This window comes from Aquila chrysaetos, chromosome 11, assembly GCF_900496995.4.
Source record: "Aquila chrysaetos chrysaetos chromosome 11, bAquChr1.4, whole genome shotgun sequence".
Classification (NCBI taxonomy): domain Eukaryota; kingdom Metazoa; phylum Chordata; class Aves; order Accipitriformes; family Accipitridae; genus Aquila; species Aquila chrysaetos.
The window spans coordinates 1290455-1317471 of NC_044014.1; the positions used below are offsets into that span (position 1 = coordinate 1290455).

Genomic DNA, 27017 nt, shown 5'->3' on the forward strand with positions numbered 1-27017 from the left:
TTCTGATGCATGGAGCTCTGCTCAATGTACAGTCCTGCCTTTACCACGAAGATGTCTTTGCATTTCATTTCTCCCTTTGGTTTTTGAAGAAAAACCACCGGAAAACCAGTGTTGCTTCCACTTTTGGCCTTAAAGTTATGGAGTTAGTGGCAATTAAATATTCAAGTTCCCAAATCTGTCTGTAAGTCCGAGCTGGTTGGGTTGTGCACTGATGGTTCTGTTACCAGATCAGAGTTATTGAACCTGTGCACTTCTGGAGACCAGTCTCACATTCACTGTAGAATATTTCCAGAGGAAGGACACTTTATTGCATAAAGTTGTGACGTGGACATGAGTGAGAACCCCAAGTTGTGCCCTTTAAATAGGGGAAAGGGAGTTTTTCACCACTTCTAAGCCTCCCTGCCTTTGGGAGAGGATATTCATCAGCAGTGATCTCGTACTTGATTTCCACTTTGGTATCGGCTGAAACATGCTTTGTTTTAATTTCTCTTTGCAGTTGTAAGTAGCCCATGTTCTGGTTTCTGTGCTTAGCCAGACCTGAGAATCACTGAAAACAAAGGAAGCTAGTGAGGAAAAAAAAGGTGCCAAACAGATTTGTTTTCTTAGGATACCTAATTTCTCTTTAATTAACTATAGTATCAGGCATAATTTTAAGCACACGTTTTGCATGTTTATAAAATGCATTTTTACAGAAGAAAACTAGCTGTTGCCCATACCTCCTAGCTGATCTGGATCTGGTGCAATGTTCTGGTTCCTTTAAAATTTCATTAAAAAAAATGTTTCTAGCCCAGAACAGATATTGTTTGTGTAGCTGGCAGAAAAATCAGACGCGTAACACTCCAGTCAGTTTGCATTACTATGGATTGATTTGGCTCAAGAAGGATCCCTTTTTTTTTTTTTTTTTTTAAAATCCTTTTTGGCACCTTAGAAGGTGTCCTGTTTCATTTGTTTTCTGTTGCTGATTCGTTTCTTCAAACAGATATTTAAGAAGTAACGACTTCAGTCTGAGGAGAGCGGCCACTGCATATTTAGCCAACACATTTCCGTAGGCATTGCAAGTTCATCAATCTATTCCAAAACCCCGAGTGTTTTCCAGTATTTCCAAATATGGGAAACAGACAGAAACACGTTAAGAGCATACCAAAGCTGAGGTCAAAATAGTTTTGTGAGAATTCCCACTGCAGAGATTTCCACAGATTTACCCTGGAGGAGGAATCCGGCAAGCAGACAGGTAAGCTGCCAGGTAGCCTTGGCAGAGCTCGCCCACCTGCCGACTCCTACGGCTTTCCTACGGCATCCTGGGCTGAGGACTTCCATGGGAAACGGGGGATGGCCACCGAGTCCAGAGCCATGTCCATGCAATGCCCTGGTCACACTGGTGTTGGACCTTGTAGGTGTTCTCTGAGTGCTCGCTGATGTTGATTTTGGAAAGGACGTCAGGGAGGATCTGCATAAAACTATGTAAAGTGGGAATGAGTTTTGGGGGTTCTGTGTCTTAGGTTTTATTTTGCTTCTAAGTGTTGATTTCGTTAAGATTTGTGGGAAATTTATACACAAGGGTTGGGTCGTGGCTGATACAAGCATAGAAACTTGTGTCGAGACTTATTATGAGCCAGCGTTTTCCCATTTTTAAAAACATCCCTTTCCCAAAAGAAAGAGCTAGAGGAAAAGGAAGATCAAAGAATTTCTTTCTTTGCTAAGTGTGTCTGAAAATGCTACAGGTCTTTAAACCTTAGTCCAGGTAGTAGATTTATGTCTAAGGGAGATTGTAGCATGAGCAGCTTTTCCACAAGTGAGATGAAAACTGAAATGATGGTCCTGTCTTGAAATCCTGTGAGAAATTGAGTTTTTTCAAGGAAATCTAAATTAGCATGTAGGAGGGTGTAAGAGTTGGAGAATCGGTCTTAACTGTAACCACAGTGGTGCCGCAGATCTGTCAGTTCTGTTTGCTGAGGTGAGACAAGGGTGGGCTTTTTTATTGGGCTGAAGTACTTCATCTCTGTAGAAGTACTGAGAGAGTAATGGGTATGAGATTATTTTTGGATCGTAGGAAGCCTGAAGACTTACTCAGAGGCCCTGAGAGGTCACCATCCTGTCAATGGATCTACTGTCCAGATGCCCAGGTCTCCATTGGGTGACTTCTGGGACTTGCCCATCAAAGACCCCCAAAACACTTCCCTGGAAAATCCAAACGTGAAAAATATTGAACTTTCCCATGGGATGCAGGGGGGAATCGTAGTGCATGTTAGAGTTGCCATCTGGTCGTTGGAAAGCAACGGAGGACTTTGGTAGAATCTGGAGTTGAAGTGCTGCCACAGTCAGAAGACTGAGTTGTTAAGAACTAAAGAAGAAGGAATACTGTTTGTTTTGTGAACCACCATGGTGAGTATACGCATTTGTACTCATCCTAAGTAAGGTTATTCTCGTTGAAAACAAACAGATAATTATTTTCTCTACTTTAGCTGAATCTATCTTCTCAAGCACCGTTTTCAGGCGTCACAGCCGTTTCCTATGTGGGCTATCATGCCAATTCCCCACGTGAGCACTGAGCAGAAGCCGGACCGTGCTGCCCGTGCTGCTCTCCCCTCCTCTGCGAGCGCCTCTCCCGCTGCTCAGGGGCACAGCTGCTGCGTACGTGAGCCCTCAAACCGTCTCATTACATGCGAGACTACTAATAACGCAGAGGAAAATATTTTTCCAGTAATCTGCTTTTTATGCAGAATTCACTTGCCAGCCTGGCCTCCACAAATGTAGCAGGGGATCGTTGTGATGAAATGTAAATATTTTCCAAACACGGGGCCTTTTCTGTTGGGAGCCCGCTGCTTTCTGCGACAGGGACCCCAGCACGCTGTTGCAGCAGCCGGTTCGGTCGCGTGTCGGCAGCTCTGTGAGCTGGGGGGGTCGGTCTGCACCCCCCGGCTGGGGGGGACCTGCCGAAGGGCGGCAGGGAGCTCGGCGGGGATGTGCCAGGGAGCATCCCTCCCTCCTTGCCTTGGACCCGGGAATTAAATCCGGGCAGAGTCCTCGCGCCTGAAACCAAGCAGTCCTTTATTCCTCGGTGGTAAAGGACGCCAAGACAAGGCGTTCAAAGCACGGCAGGTCAGCGGCAGTCGGAGGAGACGGCTCGCGCTTGATTGCTGAGACAGCCACGTCTGCTGGCCAGTAAGCATGCAAGGAGATGGGCAATTACCTCCTTAAGTAATTCTCTGACCTAATGAGGGATAGTTTCCTACAGATTTATGCCTCCTGGTATTTAAATAAGTACAAACTTCAGTTGAAGCTTTTTTGACATTCAGAGCACCTTCCTTTCTCGTGGATGCTTGGCCACTTAAGAAAAGATGAGGTTTTGCCATCGCCTTCTTTCAGTCCAAGCACTTAGAGCATCTCTCTCCTCCTCCCTGCCCTGCTGTTCATGAATATGGAGGTATTCGTTCAGACTGTGAAAGATTGACCTTTCTTTTCAGATTCGTACAAAAGCTACTAGTAGTTTGAAATGTATTTGTGGAGGAACACAGGTATGTTTGGGCAAATATCCCCTAACAAACAAAGGTATGAAGAAAAAAAACTTTGCTTCTGCAGGAGCCAGGCTAAGGAGCCTGGAGCCGTGCTGGGGCAGCTCCAGGGAGATGAAAGCTCATCGCTAAACAGCTCGTTATTGACCTTCCAAAAGTTTAGTGATGAGCGAGGAGCGATGAAGGGCTTTGGGCTGATGCTGTTGGCAGCTGGGTCCTCAGCGCGGCTGTTGTATTTCTGTGCCTGCTTTTTAAAAGGTATCTTCAGTCCGGGTTTCTGGTCAAAGCTATATATACTCGTCTATAAAATACGTAAGAACGCTGTAAGTCGGGCTTGAGGAGGGCTGTAAGAGCCACTGGAGCAGGACCGCCAGCTGAGGCACCTTCCGTAGCGCTGTGCCATCGGCGTCACCTCCCTCCCTCCCGGTCAGGGGGAGGGATGCGAGGGATGCAGGAGGAGGGATGCGAGGGATGCAGGGGGTGGGTGTTCCAGGGCTGCTGCTGGTGCTTTGCTGGGGAAGAGCTTTCTGCCACATTTACCTTCTAAAGCTGTTCCGAGTCAAACAGTTGTAATTAAGAAGTAGGAATTTGTTTATTTTGTATTAATTAAATGATTATTCTTGGTGCCATTTAACCACATTCCAGTGTAAAGGTGGAAAAATGGGTGCATCCTTTAGAAAAAACTGGTGGTAGTTCACCATGTTGTCTTTCTGCTGTACAGTTATATATGCGTTCATGCGTGCGTGTGTGTGTGTATCTATCTATCATCTGTAGTTATGTGTGTCATGCTACTGTTTTTCATTTAACCAAAGATTGAAAGTCCTATACTGATTTTCTGACCTCCTTATAGGGCAATTTATTAATCTGATGGAATAGCAATGAGGTGACTAAGCTTCTACACTATCCATTTTTAACTAAAAAAAAAAAAAAAAAAAAATTCTGTGTCAAAATTCATAAGCCAGCTAATGCTTTTTCCAGCCCCTTGTGTTTGTGTCAGGCGGTACCGTAACCTGCTGAGAGTTCTTCCTTTCTAGAAACAGACATTCATTTTGGTATCACCCTTCACCCTTCCATCTCATTGCCATTCTTCTATTTTCCATCCCAGGTCATTGAATACATTATTTTTGCTACTTTCCAGTACAGTAGCAAAATAGATCTTCAATAGCCATTCCCCCCCTTTTTTTTTAACATTTAAAAATAGGAAAACTCAAACAAAAATAAAACTGCAGGAAACCTGAACAAAGAACTGCAAAGCAACCAGGGTAATTCTGCCAAAAGCAATGATGCTGCCAAAATTTAAAGTGTCGTTTCTATTTGGATAGGAAACTATAAAAGTCTTGATTTCTAAAATCCTCCTGCTTTTTTCTCCCTGCCTGTACAAGGTCCTCGGGCCGTGCAGCTCGCCGGCCTCGGTCGGGGCCGTGCAGCAGGTTGGGCACGGCTGGCGCTGGGACTCGGGCACCCTGGGGATGTGTCCCATCAGCTCCTCGCTCTTGTCTCCTCTAAAGACTGTCATGGAAACTGTCCCTTTTAATGACAGATCGGTACGCATTTCTTGCTGAAAACCAGACCGTATTGAGACAGTTTTATGGTCCGTGCTCAGAAAGGTCTTTGCTGTGCTAACCAGCTTTCCAGGTGTTTCTCCTCGCCACCAGCCCTCCCTTTCTGGGTTAGTTATGAGCCAGTAGATGTTTGGCTTTGCTTTGGCTTCCAGTTCAGTCCCGTTCACTGGAACAAGCAGAAACTGCTTGTGGATTGTCCCCCTTACACTCCTGTTGCACGAGAGGGAAGGGAAAACCACGGGTGAATCCTGCACCATTTCACCCAGCGAGTCCGGCTGTGGCTTCCATGGGGTCTGGGGAAAACGTGCTTTTAAACTCCTGGTGTAAATGCTGTTCATCTATGGCCTGTCCTTCTCTATAAGCAAGGAAACACATCCTGCTTGCATCTCGTCGTTAAATTTGCTTCAGTTTCTGGTTTCCAGCTGAGAAGTCAAGGGGCCATTAGCACGTTCCAGGTGAGCGAGCGCTCCGCAGTCGTGCACAGGTACGCACCATAAATCATCATTACGTGGTGTAACTACTTGCATGGTAGATACCAGGGAAAATTACAAACAGTGATTGCCACTTCCACCCCCTCCAGCCTTTGGTGTTTTTTGGCGTGGCTGTGGTCGCTGCCCCTTCGTATGTAGCATCATGACGTATTGCAGCGTGCTGGAGATTTTCTCCAGTAACCCCACGCTGGAGGCGAGGAAAGGAGGGGAGACAGGCTGGGTTTGCTCTGCCAGACTCAGGTGAGACTCTGACTTTTTGCTGGTTTAAGTTTGCGGGGGAGGGAGGACAGGACAGGCTTTGCTAAACCTTTTAGCAGCCGGGCGGTGTCTGTGCGGGCTGTGCTGCAGACGTTTCTTGCAAGGATTCACCCAGCAGCACCTTTACAGGCCAGCGAGGGCAGCTGCTGCTCAAAAAACGCAACACGTTTTGCAATCTGAAGCAGAGGGAACAAGATAATCAGATTCAGAAAGTGTTGAATATTTTTAATGAACATATCTGGGCCTTTCAAAGAAACAGAGTAAGGAAAGAGAATTCAGCAAAGGTGGCTTCTAGGCAGCCTCAGGTTTAGCCAACTGAAAATGGCCTTGAGGAAAAGCGCGGTGTGACCTTGAGGAGAAGGTAGAAGCAGAGCCGAGGGGCTGCATGGTTTGTAAAAATTGATTTTTTTTGTTACTGTTCAATTCCTCCTTTGTTCAGGCAAAAAAGACTTCTCTTGTCCTTTGCAAATAAGCAGTGCTGCCCCAAATTACCTAATCGTGACAGATGTTGCTTCTAAATGAAGCAAGTCCCTGGGCCCTGATCTTCACTAACTTCTGGGGTCATAAAATGAGAACAGCAATAATAAAAATAAATTGGTGCGTTTCTGTGTCTGACTCTGTTACTGGCTATTAGACACAGCGATTGAAATTATTAATTTCATTGCTCTCCTCTTTTCAATAGTAAACTACGTGTTTACGTTCCAGGAATTTTTACAAACTAATCCTCCCTGTCGCTGACGGCAGTTTGGCCGGACCAAGGTGAGCAAAGGGGGGTTCCTCCTGGGGGGACAAGGTGACCAAGTGTCCGCATCACCTGGTGCTGGCGCGGCTGGTGACGATGTCATTCCCCTGGGTGAGCGCCCTTGGGGCTGGGAACAGGCAAAGTCCTCCAAAGGAATATTTCAACGATGAAAGAATTGGACCAGATGCGGATTTATTCTGTTTCCTTATTACCGAACCATCCTGCAGTGGGCTCCTTCCTCGCCAGCAGAAAGACTGCATTTCTCTGCTGGGCTTGGAGTATATCGGGTACCGAGTTCCTTCTGATGCTTCTTGCCCGACCTGCTCAGTCCTAGTTACACAGTTCTTGAGGTTACTATCTTCTTTTTCAATATTTTTGAACTTTACCCCTGTTTCTTTCAATTCAAGCCCAAATCTCACAGGAGACATTAGAGAGACAACAGAAATGAGTTAAATGTGAAATGTTGTTAATGATTTTTATAAGCAAGCTGATGTTTCCCTGCAGCACCGTGCATTGGATTTTCATTCCCAGTAGTTAACTCCAAACTACCGAGCTACCCGCGGCAGCAGCTGGGTATTACGCGCATTTCTCAAACCAGACAAGAGCCGTCTGTAGTGCCCAGTATCAAATCCCGCACAGACTTAATGCCTCAAGCTCAGCGCCTCAGACAGCGAGGAGTACTTTGTAAAATTGGTCAGCCACCGCGGTGGCGAGGTGATGGGGATGCGGCGTTGGGCACAGGCACCTTTCCCTCTTACCCGTCACGGTGTCCGCGTTGCGATGGCTGTGCCCATGCGGGAGGGCAGCATCTTCCAGGTAGGGGAGGAGGCTGGCACGTGCCTGCCCTGCAGTGTAGACGTGCTCGTTAGCTGCTGCTGAGGAATTGATTACTGCATGGCTTCACTTACCTGCTCTTCAATTTTCTGTTCCTTCCAGCAGTTTCCAGGAATTTGGATGAGATTCCTTCACAGTTTAATGCTTTTCTTTAAACCAGTTTTGTAATTTGACAGTGTTGCAACAGTTTCATTATTTTTGAATGAGCCATATATGTGTGTGTGTGTGTGTGTGTATATCTCTATGTAAATACGATCTTGATTCCACTTTGTTGGTGACCCTGTGGCCTCACAGCGTTGAGGGCAGTGGCAGAAGAACAGATGAGCAACCTTGTGCCCTTCTGCTGGAACAGGATGAAGGGCAGGGCGGGAGAGGACGTGATAGAGGTCTCGTAAGGTCATGGGAGATGTGGGGAGTGTAAGCGAGTATTAGCCTCTCACAAAGACACAGAGTTATCAGATGTTAAACAAACAAGACATAGAATGTTTGGAACTCTTTCCTAAAGAGTTTTGTCAATGCAAAAGCCTCTGCGTGGTTTTATCTTGATGGGCGCAAAAGAGTTACTAGAGACATTTGTGGACAAAAAAAGCCCATTAAGGTTATTCAATTCTTTGAGCCATAGGTATTTGAAAGGTTGGAAGAGTATCCTATCGAAATATATGCTATCTCCTTGCTTTTTTCTTACACCTTTTCCCTGTCTATCACTAAATACTTGCTCCATTCCTACACTCTTCCCACAGCAATTGCAATTAGCTGTGGCTGGGAGCTGGGAGCTGGGTCAGGAAGGACCCTTGCTCTGATGCAGTGTGTCCTTCTTAAACTTAATGTTCTTATGGATACAGTATGGTAACACATTTTTTTCGTGTTTGTGAATTAAGACCGTGTTTCAAACCAGGGGTCTCCATGCAGTCAACAGCAGCTATCCATTTGCAGCACACCCAGTGCACTCGTGGTTATTTTTCAGGTACGTGCAAGGGTGGTTTCTTTGGTTTGTTATATTTTCTCTTAATTTGATGTTGCATCCCATTAGATTATTAATAGGTGCTCCATGCTTTGCTGAACATGGATTTTAGTCTGAAAAATCCACAGAACCCAGGAGAATTTTGAGTAAAATTCTGACCCTTAGAAGACAAGGGAAGGTCTGATGTGCTCAGTGCCAGAATTTCTCCTCTTGTCTCTGAAACAGGTTTTACAGCACTGTGTTCATCCGCTCCGTGAGTTTGTATGCATTCAGGATTATTATCAGTAAGAAATAAGGGATTGATGGCAAGTTTGCGAGTAGTGTGCTCTGCTCCCAAAACTGCTTTCTGTAGGTACTCAGCGCAAAAGGAAACAGCAGCTATATCTGCCACTGTGAGGAAAGCTCTTTTGAGTGTTTGGATTCAATATTAGCGTTTTATTTCATATTTATAAGTTGTCTCCTGCTTTAGGCTTTTCTGGGGTTGGTTGTGTTTTGTTTGTTTGTTTTTTTTTTTTTTTTTTTTTTTCCCCCAATGCAAAAGTGGAATTCCTCTAAATGGTATCAAAAGGGCAAAGCCCAAAGCCTGCCTTACATCAGCATTGCTCTGCAGGTCGCTCTAGAAGTGTAAGGTAAAGCCTTGCCCGAGCAGAGCCAGACCACTGAATATTTAATGCTCTTTGAGAATACATTCTCATTACATTTCAATTTGGATGTAAAAAAGAATCATTGCGGCTCACATTTGACTTAGAAATAAGCATATCTTGGAGTACCTGCTGGGCTTCTTATTGAGTGTGGGATTTTCAGTGTTGCATCAGTGACTTGAAAGTCAACAAAATTATACTGTTAATAGGTTTTCTACTCTTTGGTCACGGGCACACTTTTGAAAATGACATTCTTGGGCTTTATACCACTGAAAATTTTTGCTGTCTTTAGAAACCAAAGGTGATCCTGTCTGTACACAGTAGAGTGTGATAAATATACAAACAAACAAGCTAGAATAAAACTTCTGACAAAGCAGTGGAATTAAAAGACCGCTGTTCCAGGAGCAGAACAAGGCGCTAGAATAGATTAAAATATTATAGGAAAGGAAGCCAATTTCCCATCTTCCCACGCCTGAGACCAGCTGCACTGGCAGGAAACCGCCATCACCGAGGAAGCTTATATTTGTACGGATTTCAGCCTCTGCGGTGCAGTCAGCCCAGCAGCGCTGCACTTTATCCAGTTAAGCAATGTAAATCTTCTGGGCCTTTGCCTCAGTCAAAAGATTAAGCCGGGAAACAGCAGGAGCGGAGTCGCCCGAGTTTTCGCGGGAGTGGAAAGCGCTGACCTCCCGAGCCCTGCCGACTAAACGGGATAACCCTGACGTCGGACCGGGCCGGTCGTCGGCTCGGGAGGAGGATTCCCTGGTGCTCGTGCTGTGCACGGCCGGCGTCCTGTAACCGCCGGGTGCGCGTCTGGGCTGGCGGCACAGGCAGTGCCTGCCGGCGCAGAATTGGTAGGTGCTGCCGTGCGGTAGAGTGCATGCACTGATCAGCTATATACAAGGGTGCTAAAATGTATTTTCCATTTGTTGTCTTCTGTTTCTGAGCTATTTAAGGTGTGAATGAGCATCAGACGTTTCTGTCCTCTTTCTGAAGCTGTCAGTGTTTTCCCATCAACTCCAGTGGGCTCTGACGAGAGCTTTTCAGTAACAAGTAACACCCCTGTGTAATCTCCATCTCAGCACCAGAGGCGCAGTGGTTTTTTTTCTTGTTTTATCTTTAAGGCAGTGAACTTTATGATGTTTGCCATTTGGACAGTAGTCTCCAGCAAAAAAATAACTTGATTATAGGATGATTAAAAATAACCTGATTTAAGGATGCTTTTTAAGTAACAAATACATTAATGGTGCATCTAGATTTTATTAAAATGCCATAGAATTAATTTGAAATGCACCCAGGCAATGACGCTTTTGTGTTTAAAAGCCAGCTTGTGATAAGCACATCCCTGCTTTGCCGTGGTCTCCTGCTGCGAGATCTCCCAGGGCAGGACTGCTCGCTCGCCTTCTGCTCCAGCCTGGTGCTGCTCTCTAGCAAGCACTGCGCCGGCGAGTTCCCCAACGTCTGAAGTTCAACTGCTGGGTGGGTAACGGGGCCGGGGGAGCGGTACCGGCCGCCTGGGAGATCCCCGGAGCTGCCGCAGCATCCCCGTCCCTCCGTGACTGCCTCCCGCTGCGGGCGCAGGGACCGGTGGATGCAGGACGGGCCGGGCGCGTTCCGGTGCATCAGTGATGCCGGTGCCGAGTCCCAGCCTGTGGCATCTCCGTACCTGAGCCCCTTTGGGTTTGTAGCTGTAGGTCTCGCAGAGATTTCTGTTTCAAGTGCAAAGTAGCTCTTGCAAGCCCTCCCCTTGGGCTGTGGCGTGACTTAAATTGCCCATGAAAGGCGGCTGGGTTTGTCCGGCTGCCAAGGCTGGGAAGGTGAGGACGAGCACAAAGCCACCCTGCTGCCCGGGTGGGAGCAGGGAGCAGAGCAGGGCTCCTCTCCCCTGGGCAAAAGAAGAGATTAATTCACCCGGTGTGGGCATTGGGTGGCTTTAAAAATAGCTGGGGGGGAGTCTTCTGAAACGAGCAGCATGAGGGAGGGTAAGAGGGCTCACTGTAAAGCGTTTGCTACAGACTTAAAATACGCTGAAAGTGTTGTTTTGAAGAAACATGCTTCCCTGTTTCAGAAAGCCGCAGTCGTGGTTCCAAAGTCACTTGAAGAGCAGCTCTGGCAGGTTGATGCCATCCTCGGAGCACTGGCTCGGTGGCACTTACGTGGTTTCCCAAGCGTGGGTAACGGCACGCCGCGCCGACGGCAAAGGCGGCGGGTCCCTGCGAGGCACCGGCGTCTCCAGCCCCGGGGCAGGGGGGATCCCAGCTGCCCCCACGCTGGCCAGCGCTGCCAAACCTGGTGAGAAACAGCAAAACTGTTCAGATGCTTTGCCCGATCTCTGCTCCCTGCGTAGGTGATGGGACAGCCGTCGGAGCCCGGCTCCTGCGAGCAGGGAGCGGGTACCAGCGGTGGCCCCCCCTTAGGGGAGGGCACCGCACCGTTTGTCATCAGTATCTCACCTCTTTCTCCCCATTTTTCTCCCTACACAGCGGGCGGGCGTTGGGGTACTGTGCTGGAGAGGCGGTTTCTCTCCCCATTTTGATGACAGTCCAGAAGGTGCCGTTTTCGCGCAGTGCTTTCGCTTGGGAGTTACCTCCTGTGCTTGGAGTAGATGGAATTGATGGGAATGGATTCCTGCAGCAGCGACTTCCCTCCGGAGAGCTTCAGTTCTGCCTGGGAGGGAGCTGCAGGACCCCTCCAACACAGCTCCTCCTTCCCGCTTTGAATAATTAGTTTGTATTTCTCTTATTTGGTGCGATCTACTGAGGATGTTTGCTGTCATTTCATCATCGTCACATATCCTTTATTTTCTGTCTTTTATTGGTAGGTCAGAATCTGACAAGCAAATACAGGCAGATGGTTATTAGCAAAAAATAACAGGAGGAAAAATTCTTTATTTGTATTTTTTTCCTGGGAAACAATCTTCTAGAGGTACACCAGCTAAGGGAAATAGATAGAGATCGCGGGGGGATTTGGCGTGCCTGAACTGCACCCACAGCGGGTGGGTCCTGGTCTGTGGGAACCTGCTGGGGTTGCTCTGCTGGAACAGAAAGTTACTTGGTATTGAAATCAGATGACTTGTAACTCCTAATGCTCAGTAGGTATCTTGGTTAATTATGCCCCAACTGCTTTTGTAGGTAGTGTTAATGAAAGTGTCCCCTTGTCTTTGCACACCTGAGTGTACGCAGATGATGGCCCGGCTTGCTTGTCCTGGGTGCCCTTTGCTGGGGATGCACTGGTCGATGTTCTAACCAAGGGCATGGGAAGAATTGTGCGTATGATGAAGGGTGATGGTTCACTTTTATATGTTATTTCCTGTAACTGGTAAGGTGTGCAAAGCAGTAGATGGACAGGCAGAAGTCCGAGTTTGTGATTTTTTTTTTTTTTTTTTTTTAAAACTATTCCTGGCTGGATTATTTCAGGCAAAACAGGATTAATAATCTGAAAAATGCCTTCGGTTTATATTCCTCTTTAACCATCTAATCCCAATGGTACAGAAAGAGTGCTTCAGTTAAATGTGTTTTTCATATTTTTGAAACAAACACGTAACTACAGGCAAATATGATGTAAGTCATAAAAGGTGAGAAAAGATGAAAAAAAGGAACGGAATAGGTGTGGTTTTAGGTATATGAAAAGCATTCAGCTTTTGCAACGGGAACGTCGGCTCTTTTTCCACTGCTGAACGGGATGGCGGCGCAGGCTGGGCCATCGCTGGGTGCTGGAGCATCCCGGAGCATCCAGTTCTGCACCAGGTCCGGTGGCTGGTGTCCGTGCGGAGCACAGCGGCCGGGGCCGCGCTTTGGTTGAGCTGCCTGGGAACAACCAGCGGTCGTACTTTGCTGGGCGGGTGAACCAGCGTGGCTGTTCCCACGCGGGGAGCCCGCCGCCCCGGTCCCACCCTTGCATCCGTGCTCTTTTGTTCTGAAGGTGGAGCCTTGCCGTGGCCGCACGTAGGCGAGCGCAGGAGTAACCGCCTTCGGTGCACGGCATCGCAGCCGGCAGAGCATCGCCCGCCCTGCGGCTCGGTCCGTAAAGCCCAGCGTCGGGGGAGCTGGTCGCTTCGGAAGCAGCCGGAGACCTTCGCGAGCATCCCGGGCGCGGAGGAGCGGTACCGGGTGGGCAGTGCCGCCCCGCGGCGCCCGGTCCCCAGCGTGGCGACGGGCCTCCGTCCCTCCATCCCTTCTCTGCAGGAAACGCCGTTGCCTATTTGATTGTGGTTTCTCACCGAACGAGTATTTCGATCGTGTAGTTGAATTTTAGAAAGTCTTACAGATGTGATCCTGATTGATTCCCACGCAGGCTGAGCGCCTCGCTGTGTCGGCTCTGCGTGCGACGTGCCCGCTGCCGCTGCCATTACCTGGGCACGTTGTGCTCTTAGGTTTCATGCCGTTCCTGAGGCAGTCTTACAAAGCCAGTAATAAAAACAAGTTCTGAGATATATTTAGCGAAAATAAATATGAATTACCAACTATGCGGTTCAGTAATGCATTAAGAGCTTTTCTCCCATGGCATAAAGAGTAGCTTTGCAAGAAGCAAATGTTTTGCAAGAAGAAAAGCTTTGGTTTCAGGAGCGTGATTCGGTGCCCATAAAGCTCAGTGGAGACACTTGTGCTGACTTCATCGGTGGTAAGATTAGGCCCATGCTACGAATATTTTCAATATGAGTACGTTAAAATAAATTGTGGCCCCTGTTCTTTTGGGTGCAGTGCCGTTAAAGCCTCCTTGAATCACATGGAGGAAAATTAGGCTTAAACCTGTGATGAACTGCCAGCCTAGCTTTAAGATAATGTTGGAAATGCCATGGTTTAACTGGAAAAGGTAAGAATTAAAACTTAGCAACAGGAACAGGAGACGTCCGCTGCCGTAGCCAGCTGTGGTGCGGTCCAGGACTGGCATCACATTATTTTGCTGCGGGCAGCATGACTCCCGTTAGCACGGGTCATTAACATCCATGCGCTGTGTAATGGAATGATGAGAGCCGATAGGTCTGCTGAGGCACAGAGTAAACATTTACAAAGAACAGTTTTGCCCTGAAAATCTGTCCTATCCCTTTCAACCGGGCCATGAACATCCGTAATGTATCTGCTCCCTCTCCTGAGGTCTGTTTTGGCCACAAGCAAGTAGAGGAGGGAGCTAGCAACAGTGATCTGTCTGTGTGGTTATGGGGTAAAAAAAGAAAGAGCCTTTAAATGCTGTTTGCTAGAAATAACAAAGGTGGAAAAGTTAGTTGTCTGTTCCGGGAAGAATCTACTATGTAATTTGATTTGACTCCTGGTGCGTGCCTGGGGACGGTGGTTTCTGCTGGAGGTGAGGCACAGTCCCTCAGTTATGTGATGGGGAATTTCCCATTCTCTTCCTCAGGTGCTGAAGCAACAGGGTAAAAATGCCAATTCAGACATGCCGGGTGACGGGGCTGTCCATTATAACCACTCCCAGTTCAGCCAGCCTGGTTGTAACCATTCCCAGTTTGGCCAGAGCTGCTGTGGGACTTGGCCTCCCTGAGCTGCCCTTGCCCGGGCGCAGAGGAGAGAGAACAAATGTTCCCGGGGGGCTGAAGCGGACCTTGCCCCGAGACTGCGGCAGGCGGGGAGCTGCACCCCGCCAGCCCCGGCTCCGGTGTCCTCGAGCCAGGACAGGACCGACCCCGGAGCAGGAGCTGTCCCCGGCACGGTCCTTCTGCTCTGCTCCAGGGGATGCTCGACCGTTCCCGAAGCGGGGCTCGGCAGGGCGGCGGTGGGTACGGGGAGCCCCCGGACACGGGGGAGCCCCAGCCCCGCAAGCAGAGCCTCGGGCACGCCAGCATCCCCTCGGGATTCCATCCGCAGGGATGCAAATCGGCGTCTGCTCGTCAGGGATGCAAATCAGGGTGGCGTGTCGCTTGTTGGAGGATCTTCAGCTTTCTGCACCTTCCGCTCATCTGCTGTTGTCCTCCCTCGTCCTTGTAATGTCCTGGTTGCGGTCAGATTGAGACGTAGGTTGCTTGTGTTTGTAAGCGACAGTAAAATGCATCTGCACTGAAATAATCTTAAAAATGGACAGATGTTCTCAAAACGCGCGACTTGCTAGTCAGGGCTCCTTGGCTCTAACAATAATCAGAAACTTTGTAGAAGAGATCGCTTTTATCCTTCCCCTCCTTAGTGTTGTTTTATGGTAAAATTTGCCTAAACTTCATCATAAAATGCACAGAGTGTGGGTGGGTGGGCTTAGGTTCATGTTTAGGCATCGTTCCAGCCCAGGTTATGTTGAGTTCATACTGAAGACTTATATTGCATCCTGACATTAAACTCAATCCACAGAGTTTATTTGTATTCCATATCCATCTATTGCAAAGACTGCTTTTTATGAGCACAAAGAACTGGAAAGCATAAATATTTATTCCTTAAAGGTTATGATTGCCTTAAATCATTCAAGCTTATTTGGTGAACATCAGATACAATTAAACTAAGCAGTTGAACTCGATCTGCATGTATGAAATAACATATATATGTGTATATATATATATATATATGTATATGCTTGACTCCAGTATGGATGGAACCTGTGAGCTAATTGCTTCCATCACATCAAAAGATGCATTGGTAATTTTATTGTTCCTGGATGTGATAATAAATCAACACAAAGAAGCAGTTGAAATTATATACTGGAAAGTCACATTTCCACACGCAGCATACGCTGTGGTAACAAAATGGGCAGAGCTCATCTCAAGTGGTACATGTCTAACTGCAGGGAAATAATTAAGCAGGTTATGAAAATTATTCCACCTTTGGGTGTAGAGAATTGCTTGTGTACTGAAATTCGTAGGCATACCTTAATGTGAGCTTACACCTGCTGTCCCTATAAACCTCAGAATCTGGGTGTGAACCTTCAAGTGTCCGCAGGCGTAGCCCACGGATGCTTCATCCGCGGCGTGGCCGGAGTCCCGGTGCGGCAGGCTCCCGCCGGCGTGGGATGCAGCGGTGGGATGGCACCGCCCGCGCTTTGGGAGCCAGCTGTGATTTTCTGCCCTGCCCAGCACCGCGGCCCCCGGCAAATGGCGCTGGCGTGAGCCGTGATGCCCGGCCGTGCTTGGGGGCCGGTTTTGGATCAGCTCAGCGTTTCTCAGAGAGCTTGCCCAGAAAGCGTGGAGCTGCGCGAGACAAGCCTGTCCCTGGGGGGACCTTCAGCAGCAGGAGGGGACCCGGGCTGAGCCCGTTTGGTGGCACAGATTCACATCTGTAGGCGTGAACCTTTCCCCCTTCCTTTGCAAATTTAAAGGTGGAAAAGGACAAGCCAGAGATTCCCGGCCATGCTCATCTCCAGTATTTTTTGATTTGTTGTTATCTTTAAAGGTGGTCATTTTGGCAGGAATTCAGAATAGCTGCATAGGCTTTTCCGGGTATGTTGTAGATAGCAAGGCAGCCGTGTGCACGTACCTCACCAGAATCAGAAGACACTGGATAATGAAATACCATTTTAATCTGTCTCTGATGACTCTGGAAGTGGTAGGATGAAAGTGTCCTTTTTGTTGTCATTAAAATTAATTTGAAAAGCCAAAGAAAATCAAACAACTCTTGTTCTATAAAATATTTTTCATGGAATTAATTGTGTAGTAATGTACATCTAAGTTACAGGTGGGAATCCTAGCTTAAGAAATGGTCTCCAAAGATATGGAAACCAGAATTTCGGCCCATTCGTGCGTGTGTCCTCTTGGGATCTCCATAAAACTGGAGGGGCTGTTGCGAGTCTGCTGTTGCATGGATTGCTCCGTATAATCAGAGGCACCTTAGACTTCAGTGTTGGAATTGATAGTTCCGCAGCATTTCTTTATATCCAGGGAGCTCATCAAAGTTAATAGTTTTGCCAGGGGCTTTGACAGAAGCAGAAAAAAAGAAACTGTCGTTGCCTGAGGTCTGAACATCGTCTCGAGCTGGAAAATGGTTCACTGTCTTGTTAGAGATGGCCAAGTTACAAGTGCCTCCAGTTACATTATTGTGCTGTAGGTAGCACAACAAACATCACACTGACCTGTTCCTCTTCTGTAAATGCTTTATTTATCATTCTTTCTTCAAAGCGAGTATGGATTAACTTTATCATAGTACCTTGCAGGGTAATTTCTTTATCGTGCTACTGATCATGTCTTGCAGGAATTTCTCTTATCCTGACTTAAATGGCGAGGGAAAAAAAAAAAAAAAGAGAAATAATAAAATGTTTCCTTTTCTGGTGTTTTTCCTGCAGCCGCTTGCAATTCATCTTCCCCGTGCCCCCCAGGTAGCCCGTGCTGCCGTAGCAGGGGTCACTGTCAGCAGCCGGTTGTGCCATCCCGGGGAGGAGAGCACCGTGAGAATGGCACGGGGCTGCTTTGTTGGGACAGTTAGTGGATCACAGAGGTCTTGCTGTTGCGGTCTCCCCCTCTCCCCTGCTCCGTTGATGTTAACTGTCTAGGATCATCTCTTGGTACCTGTTTTGCTTTGTTCTAGACCGCCACAAGTTTGTGGAGGTCTCTCGCTCAGCAGGTCAGACGAGGCATCATACCCGGGCATACACATACACGTTATGGCTTAAGAAAATCCATACTTCGTGTATAGATATTTACATGTGCCCTGAGACATGTAGCCTTCTCTGTTGTCTGTCCTGTACAGGACAGGCTCCACTGGGCCTGGGAGGATAAAATAGTGTTGGCACTGTTGTCTTGTTCCCTCTTTTCTGCCCCTTCCACTATCTGGCTGGCACGATGGTGGCTTGCTAATTAATCCTCGGCCTAGAAGGTATGTACACCAGGCGTGGGTGAAGGCTGAAGGGTGGAAGGAAGCCCGTAAAAACATTAAATGTGCTTCTTACGTTCTTGTGATTTTCACAAAATATAATCGTAGGGATGTGATGTGCTGTTGTGCAATAGCTGCGGGGCCGTCGGTCCTTGCTGTGCGTGCGGGTGTATGTGCACATGAAAACGTTCCTGGGTGTATGGTGCAAATGGTGTTTGTTTGCAAAGCGCTCATCTCGGGTGACTTTTCAGTTGTCTCGAGGCCTGATCGTGTGGCCGCAAAGCCCAAAGTTCAGGGGTTGCTCTGCATAACGCTGCCAGCTCTTGAGGAGAGATGATGCTGTGCTCATGCGTTGCTCTGAGTCGTGAGGGTTCGGAGGTCCTCTGAGGGGAAGAGGTGAAGGGGGAGGTTAATGGGGGGATCCCCCCCAGCTGATTGGGGCTAATCGTCCTTTTCCACTTGTTCATACGGAAAAATTGCAATTGTCCTCCCAGTTGTTCCATTCAGCACATTTGGAAACACGTTTCTTTTTTCCTTGCTGGATGGGGATCATGGTTTTCTGAGGTGTTTCGTTTGCATTTAAAATTAATAAATCACCCTTTACCAAGTAATGTCTGTAAGATACCCTGGCTAATAGCAAGTTGGTATCAGGCAAATGCGTTATTGAGCATTCAATGAACTTGACATTCTGGCCCCAACTCCTAAAGCTTCATGAACCTCCTACTTTTGCCAATAAGTAATGTCAGGAAAAGCTTTACTTTTCCCTGGGTGGTTCTTTAGCCATGTTCACCCTTTATAGGAATGTGACTTTCTGATTTTATAAAATGTTATTCCTTTCATAAGATTTATTATTTTATATCCATTTCTGTTGTTGTAAAAGATATTAAAAAACTGGAATTTGATTAAAATTATGTACCATGTTTTAAATTCTCCTTCGTTTGTTATGAGGGTGAATTGCACAAGTCTGGTGATAGCCTGAATCCCAGTCTGCTTCAGGAACACATACTTGATGATATGAGGAAGTGCATTAAAATGACAGCTTTGAAAACATGCTGGCTAGGAATGAAAATAGCCCCACAGTTGTTGGAATTGTATTTCTTGTGGAGAATGTCACCAGGTCCGGGCAGAAGACACGGGCTTTCCCTGTTTCAGTAGTAATTGTGGACTTCTTGCTTCCCATCGGGCGAAAGCAGATGTTTAACATTGCTTGGACCACCAGGAAACCCTTTAAAATGGCACTGTTATCTTTGGTTTGCACCAGAGACCTTTGTACGTTACGGAAACCTCTGGGCTTAGGGTGAAGTCCCAAACAGATGGATGTGCTGCTGAGCAGTCTCTGAGTGGTGTAAACTGGGTCTTCTTTAGGCTTCTGTAGTCCCCATTTCTACTTTCTTCTTCATTTGAACAATCTACTACAAAATACTCAGATTTATCTTTTCTTGGAAAGTTCACGGCCTCCACCACTGTGTAGCCTGGTCGTTGGGGTGGGAGACAAGGGGGTGGAGGGGGAAAAATCACCATGGATTTCATGATGCATATTTGATTTTACTTATACAGGTAATTCAGATTATATTCGATAGAACATATGTCTTGTCTAACAGCAAAATGCATGCTTCATTAGCATACTTAGCATCATCATTATTATTGTTGCTAAAATACTCCCCTTTTGAATGCGCCGTGCCTTTTCAAGTGCCTGTAGCCGGGGTGCTTCGTACAGCTCTGGCTGCGGAACGGGAGGGTCCCTCTGCCCTGGCTGGGACGGCTGCGCTGATCCACGTCTCAAAGCAATGAGAAAATACCCTCCTAGATTATCGCTAGCCCAGATGATACCCAAGACTCCAGTTTTGAGGAAGAAAAAGTGTCCTTTTTAATGATAAAATGTTGTTATAGTCGCATTCAGAAAAGCCACCAGTGTGCCTATGTTGGTGAGAGTTACGTTTAATAATCTGCTTTGGCACCTGGAATTGGAGAAACAAAAATCAATGATGAGGTTTATAGCGTGCGGGTGAGTTTTTATAAGAGTGAAGGTTTCAGAAATGACCCATATTACTGCAAAATGCAGAGAACTTGTGATGAGAAGTGTTTGACAGCACAAGAATAGTTAGTGAAACAAAAGGGCAGTAAATTCTGCAGCTTGGGTTGTGCTTGGAAAATATGATGTTATTCCCAGAGCCTGCCTTAAACTAGGGATATGTCCCTACTGTCAGGTTAGTTTTGAAATGGTGGCTTCTAAACAGGCTATGGAGACTGCTGATGGGACACCTGAATTTACATCTGAAATGAGATGGTGTGGTATGGGTCTTCCAGTTTCTGAAAAAAGGTTTCGTGTCTAAATGTACAGTTAATGGGAAACTGATGCTCAAAGTTTGACCTCAAATTCAGCAATAGCCACAAATTCTCAAGGATTAGGTAGTCTGGTTTAATTAGTATAGTTTTAGCAGCAGACCTGGATTACTACTTTATCATGAATAATGTATGTGGGCAATTTAGTCATTTTCTGTTTTGTGAATTGTCTGAGCAGACTGTGATTCCCTTGGATAAAGCTTCTGTTTTAAGTTAGCGGCTATTTCCCATGGTTAGAGCGGGAGACAAAGAGTTTGTGATGAATAGCAGTAGAAACTGGAGGTGTGTTATTTAGTCTTAAATAAGAAAACTGATCTTGCTGTAATCTGTTCTGAAAGCTTTAATATATCCTTGCAAATTCTTATTTTGAGGGCCACGATTTTATTAATTTAAAATTTCCGCTTATTTGCTGAGAATCAGTGGACATCATGGCCAGACTAGACCAGTAATTCAACTAAACACAAAACCTATTGTTTTAACCATGCAAATGGTTATAGGGAGAAATGATTAGTAGGAGGTTAAAAGAGCGTTCTGCGAAATACGGCTGGAAAAAAGGTGAGTTTTTTAAAGGCATTTTTGTTTACTGGAAAAATAAAAGGTTTCCTTATGGTTTGAATGCAGGTTCTGCCTCCAGAATGGATGCTCATGTGGGTCCTTTGATGCCGACGCAAGTCACCCGGGTAACTGCTGTGTCTGCACCGGCGGTGACCTTCATGGCAACCAATTTGATGGATCAGACATTATCAGGTATGCTTATGTTTCTATATACTGATTATATTACTGAAGTATATGTTGAATATTTGTATACTTCCAACCAAACCGTGCTTTTTCCATACTGCGTAGAAACGGGGGACCCTTAAAAAATCGGCTCAAACTTGATGACATTTGCTTTAGCTAATTACGATCGTATTCAGAGTGTTTCGGATCCTGTTTACTCAGTCTGGCAATTGGCAGTAGCTTTGCATTTGACGACACAAAAGGCAAGTTTCTGAAACGTCCTTGGGCTTTTCATTTCCCATGCCAGTGGTATTCACGAGCATTACAGTGATAATGTGGTTATCTTTTGGATAGTTGCTCCATGAAGCCTCGTTGGCTGAAGCCTCCGAGGATGCTTTGTGCTGTACTGTGTGATAAAACTGGTTTGTTCACCGTCATGTAAATGTCTGTGCATTGTTGTGAGAGAAGGGGCGATGCTCTTTCCCAAAGGCTGGAGGAAGTCTTGCGGCTTTGTTCAGATTCGCATACAGGCGTCGGAAATCACAACCAAAAAGCGATCAGATTTTGTTCGGAAATTGGGAACATCTTTCCTAACGACGTGAAATCCCTCGTGCAGTGCTGCCGTCGGGAAGTCAGGAGCTCTGGTAGTGGAGGTGAGATGCTGCGATGGGGCTGGGCAGGTTGGTCCTCTGCCTGGCGCGGGTGCACGCAGCCACGGAGAGGGGCTGCCAGCCAGCCCTCGCCGGCGGTGCGGCACGGCGGGGTCCTGAACGCGCCTTCCCAGCCGTGTTCCAGGGAAAGACCTGGCGTTTATCAGGAATTACTAGGTATCAGTCCAGGCATAATTTATCTGACCCTTCACACCCAGGGATTAGCACGGTTGTGGAGGTGTTGAGGAGTTAGAAATGAGTGTATTGTACTGTGTGCGTTCATGTACAGGTTTTGGTATGGAAGGTTTCACTTGTCCGGCTAAGCCGTTTCCTTCGTGGGTACCTCAGGCTCATCGGCTGTACTCACGGCTAAGATAAAATTTTCGTAAAATACTTTGTGGTCAGGTGTGCTAGGCAAATCCATAAGTGGAGCTGGAGGCTCCCTTTGAAGCAGGTCTGCCTGCTACTGTACCCATCTTGAATAAGATCCTCTGACTGAATTTATGTTGCTGAGTATTCCAGCTCTGTCTGGAAATTGCTGAATATTTTATGTCGCAGACACCTTAAAACTGAAGGAAAGTTCATACACATCTCTTGACATACTTCAGTTTAAAGTTTCTTGTCTGGTTTGGTTTGCTTTTGGTAAACACCTACTTCTTTTATCAGCTATACAGTTATTGTGCTTGAAGACCTGCATACTCCTCCTTAAAGTCACCAAGAATTGTACTGACTTGCTTCCTTGTCAGAAGCAAGTGAGACAGAGGAAATATTAAAACTGTTCAAAGAATGCAGGGACAGAAAGACGAAGATTTGTGCAAGGGTCATGCTGATCTGCAGCTTGTTGCTTGTTGAAAGCTGAAATCATGGTTTCTAATACATTTCATATCAAATGTATTTCATAATCTTCTTATTGGAAGACTTGAAAACACAAACACTCCTGATTTTATCCACCATGCTGAATAAGGATTTAACTGTATAAAGCCTTTTTGATGACTAGATGACTTGTGATGACAAGCCAGCATAACATTTGGTCAATAGGTTGCCTAAATCAAGTGGCTATACTGTTGGGAGGCCATCGCTTTGGAAGAGCAATCATTTCATTTTTATATGCATACAAGTAACATAAATACGATAAACATTATATTTTTGTTTCCAGCTTTCTGTTAAAAATAAAAAATACCTCCTTCTTCCTCCTTTTGCCACCTTTGATTTGCTGCCAGTTACATTTGAGAGAAAAATGGTAATTCACTCCAGTATAGTATGGATTTTTCTTTAATGTCTTTGAGGAGATCACGCTCTTTCCTATAGGTTGCTACAAACTGTCGTTATCTCCAGTGGAAAAACAATCAAAGTAGGAATCATAATTAAGAGCAAATGACAGTAATAAAGGTGTTTTCACACACCTCAAAGTGCTACAGAAAAGCAAACATGTGCTTTAGGAAGCCGTTAGGAGATGCTAACGTGTACGTGTAGTACGTGGAGTGCTTTAACATACGTATACAGGCCTGTGCCACCATGTTTTACTGCCGGTACATACAGTGGCAGTATTAAGCCAAGATACAGACTTTATATGGCATTACAGGCATGCTTTCATTTTGCAACATAGATAAGCCTTTCTCTGATTTGGTTTCTAAAGAGAAAATTGGGTGTTCAGTGAGGCTTGGCACGGCTGGATTTTGCTCATGACAACACAAAATCCATCTTTCTCTGAAGACAAAATTAATAAAATTTTCTGTATTTCTGGAGCAGAAGGAGTAATTTTTGCAACAGTACTGGCTCCTAGTAAGCATTTGTTTTTGTATTGGAAGCTGGAAAAGTCCAGTCTCGAGTACACATCCAACTTTTTTGTGTTACAGTAGGTACAAGAGAGGTGGAGCTGTAACTACCACCCTCACAGAGCTCTGCTTCATTTCATAGATATGCAGAGCTCAGACCGTTAAGTGCCTTGAAGATCAGGGCTGAGATCTTGAACTTGATATTTAAAAAGAATCACATGTAAAGAGCAGAGGAAGGAAGGTTGGCAAGAGTCAGCGAAGGTCTTTGACTCAGAGCCCAGCTTAGCCTGGGCCAGCCTTACAGAGGTGCAGAAACAGCTGGAGAGAGAAGCTGAGAAATGGTACAGCGGCTTAAATGAGGGGAGAAATGCAAAACCAGGTAGAAATACCCTGCCGATGAGTGTGCAGCTGCCTCGTGCCTGGGGAGGGAGGAGGCGAATGAACGGGGACCCCGTGCTGTGCCCGGCTGGTGGGACCCGATGCTGCTCCGTGGGCAGCGATGCTCGTAGCGATGCTCCTGCCTGTGCAGCCGTATGGGAAGCGAATGCACGGAGCCAGTCTGGGAGGTGGGGACGGTACGCTGCCCACCCTGCATGGTGTCCGAGGGAATATGCCGGTATGGGTTTTTCAGCTTTTCCTTCTTTAACAAAAAAAACTATATTCAGGTTAGTGGCAGATAACACCTATGGGGCAGTGTTGGCTGTGTGCCTCAAAAGTCCAACAACGAAATGAGTTTGTCTTTGAACTCTGCATCAGGCGTATAGCCCATGTTATGGTGCAGTCGTCAAAGAATTTGTCCTTGTTGTTCTACTGTTGCTGTTACAAATCTCCACAAAAATAAAGGGGTGAGTGGGAAGAGATTGCTGCAGAAGGAAGAAAGCACTGCTCAAGAGACTCATTCTAAGAGGAGAGACAGAGCGTTTAGCAGGGCACTGTGAAACTGGTCAAAGCCAAAAATAGACACTAATTAAAGGGTGAAATACAGTGTGCAGGCAGGAGCAGGATCTGTTTCCCTGAAACAGCGATGATGGGCTGAAGGTGGGATCCCCGCCTGTGGGAGCAGGGCATGGACCGTAGCTGGCACTGAAATCCCATGCTTGGCTCAAGCAGGAACCAACAGAGGAGGGCTTGTGAATCAGTCAGATATGGGTTTTAGGCTAATCTCAAAATACAAAAGCAATAAGGTTGTGGGGAGAGACAGACCTGACCTGCAGAGATACTGGTGGGATAATAAAGAACTGAGTGTTTGGATGTGTGCACTTGAACTAAATTCAATTCTCAGAAACATTTAGAATCAAAATTTTAAACTTCTTTTGAGATTAATAGAGGTTTGGCCTCTAAATACATTTGCAAAACAAATTTTTGTTATCTCTTGTCCATAGCTTCTTGTGGTATGAATCAATCTTCCTCTTCTCTCTTGCACTCCCTCTCTAATTCTGCTTTTAATAAGATGTTTATGATCATACACCTTACATCCTCTGTGATATACCCAAGATAGTTTTGGTACTTCACCTTTACTTTTCATACTGTGAATTATTCATGTCTCTCTACCTGCCGTGGAGCCTCAGAGAAGTCTCTTTAATCAGATATCTTTATCCTCCCGTCTCTGGCGCATCCTTCGGCAGCATTACAGCAAGTGCGGGAACACATCATTAGTAATTATGCAGCTAAGTTTAGGGGCAAAAAAAGGCGTGTGATTATGTCGGAAATATGTCGCGGTAGCTTAATTGTCAGGCTGCAGTTTATTTCATGCACTTAAGTTAAAAAGGGGGGGGGAAGGGGTTAATTAATGAGAAAAGAGTAAACCTGAGCAAAGACGTGCGCCGGTTGCCAGTGGAGGGTAAACACGCACCTTGCTGGCCGTCCTTTCCCCGCGTGTGCAGAGGAGAGGGAATCTGTAATGATCTAGGAAGCCCTAACTGGGGTCTGCTTGATACCCTCCTGGGAAAGCAGAGCGGGTCTGCGGGTCAGCGGCGGGGGCTCCCCGCAGCCCTCCTCCCGCCCCCACCGCCTCGCTTTTCGGGAGCTCGGCGTCCCTCCTTAGCGCAGCGAGCCCGAGCCCGGGGAGCGCTCCCTGCCCTGAGGTCAGCCGGCGGCTCCCGAGCTCGACGGGGGAAACACGAGCTTGAATTATTTTTCTCCTGACATTATACTTGGGGAAAAAAGGTCACAATGTTCAACGATAAGCTATAAAAATAAATGACTCCTGACGTGCACAGTGACTTTCAGGACTTTTTTTTGTTATTTTATTTTAATTTTTTTTTATTTCCATCTTAATTTATACGTGCTGACTGTCCAAAATTTCATGGAAGTATATTTCACATGTGAATGCCTAATGAACTGCGTGCTGCAGAAGTTCACCTACGTGTGCTGCACCGGTGATGCTGTATTTCAAGCAAAAGCTACAGCACCCAAGTCCCTCCCTGGGGCTTCACCTTTCCTGTTCGGATGCTGTGAAGGAGCTTTTCAAAGGAGGAAAAAAAGAGAGGTTGCCTCGGGCGTTGGCAGTGTCTCCGTGCTGAAGACGTGTAAGGTTCAAAAAGGAGTTAGAATGGCTGCCCGTGCACGAGAGCCTCCCCGCACCGGTACGTCCGTGCTCCGTACTTCAAGCCAATCTTCAGTTATTAAAGGGCAGGGTAAGAGCAGCCACGACAAAAGCAATTACGCCGTATGTCATAGATTCCTTCGCAGCAAACCCGAGCTCCCGGAACTGCACCACTGTGGTTTAGGCTCTCTCTCCTATTTCATTTCTTCAGCGTCAGCTCTGGGAAACTCCTCTGCCAAATTTCACTTGTGCAACAGTTTGTTTAAATCTGCCAATTGACATTTATGTGTTTGTATTAATGTTTGTAATGATTAATTAAAAGTTGACATCAGCTAGGTAAATGTGTTTTCTTGTTCCTCATGCATGTGTGCATGTGCATATACATGAATGAAAGATCTTAGCTACTTCTTAAACCAACGTGATAATGAAGACTATAAAAGAATCCGAATTCTAATAATAATAAAAAGCTTTTTTCCTAGGATTAGAGAAACAGATAAAAAGAGAAAGAAGCAGAGCTGGAAGAGGGGTTGATGTGATTTCCCTATTAAAAGGAAAGATAAATTCCAGGTCCATTAAGCATCGTTTCCCAAGCATGTTGCTCCATGTTTGAGTGACAGAATCCAAACAGCAATTTGTTTGTGGCTGTCTCATCAGCAGCTAATTGGCCTTCCAGAGTTGTTGCCTTGGGGATTATTTCATGGCAAGAGCAGAAGAGTGGAGAGCTGGAAATGCCAAGACGTACCGTGCCACTCAGCAGCGTTGCCCTCGAAGGCTCCCAGCGCATGGTCGGCCGCGGTGCCCGGAGCCCAGCACCAGCTGTGTGCCTGCAGAATGTGGCCAGCACCAGCTGTGCGCCTGCAAAAGCCATCCCAAACCTGGGTGTGTTTCGGCTGCACTTCAAATTGCTGCCAAATCAATGCCTTGCACGGGAACGTTTGCTGCAGAGGGGGATGTCTCAAGGTTCCTTTCATCCTCTACAAACATATTTCCAGAAGGCACGCTAATATTTTGGCTTAAAAATTCCTCGTCGGGAAGGAGGCAGGCTGTACAGGCACATTGCGCCTGCCGTGCCACGCAGGGCAGCGCCCGCGGGCTGGCTCGTCGTGTGCCATGGGAGCAGAGAGCAAGGCACCAAGGATATCCCAGGGGAACGGCAGTGGGAGCGTGGGAGCGACGGGAAAACGCAAGGCAAGGTAGTGAAAAACCTCTGTGAAACAGTTAAGAAACTGCACGTTGTCTTTCTTCTGCCAT

The 27017-nt window shown here is 46.6% G+C and overlaps 1 protein-coding gene across 1 annotated transcript in view; it reads left to right on the forward strand.

Annotated features, from left to right (window-relative positions):
* Positions 1 to 27017, forward strand: part of TCERG1L (transcription elongation regulator 1 like) — a 97685-nt gene that overhangs the window by 37615 nt on the left and 33053 nt on the right. Inside the window, 1 exon segment of the mRNA XM_030030985.2 lies at positions 20701 to 20826. Coding sequence (XP_029886845.1) covers positions 20701 to 20826 — 126 coding nt within the window.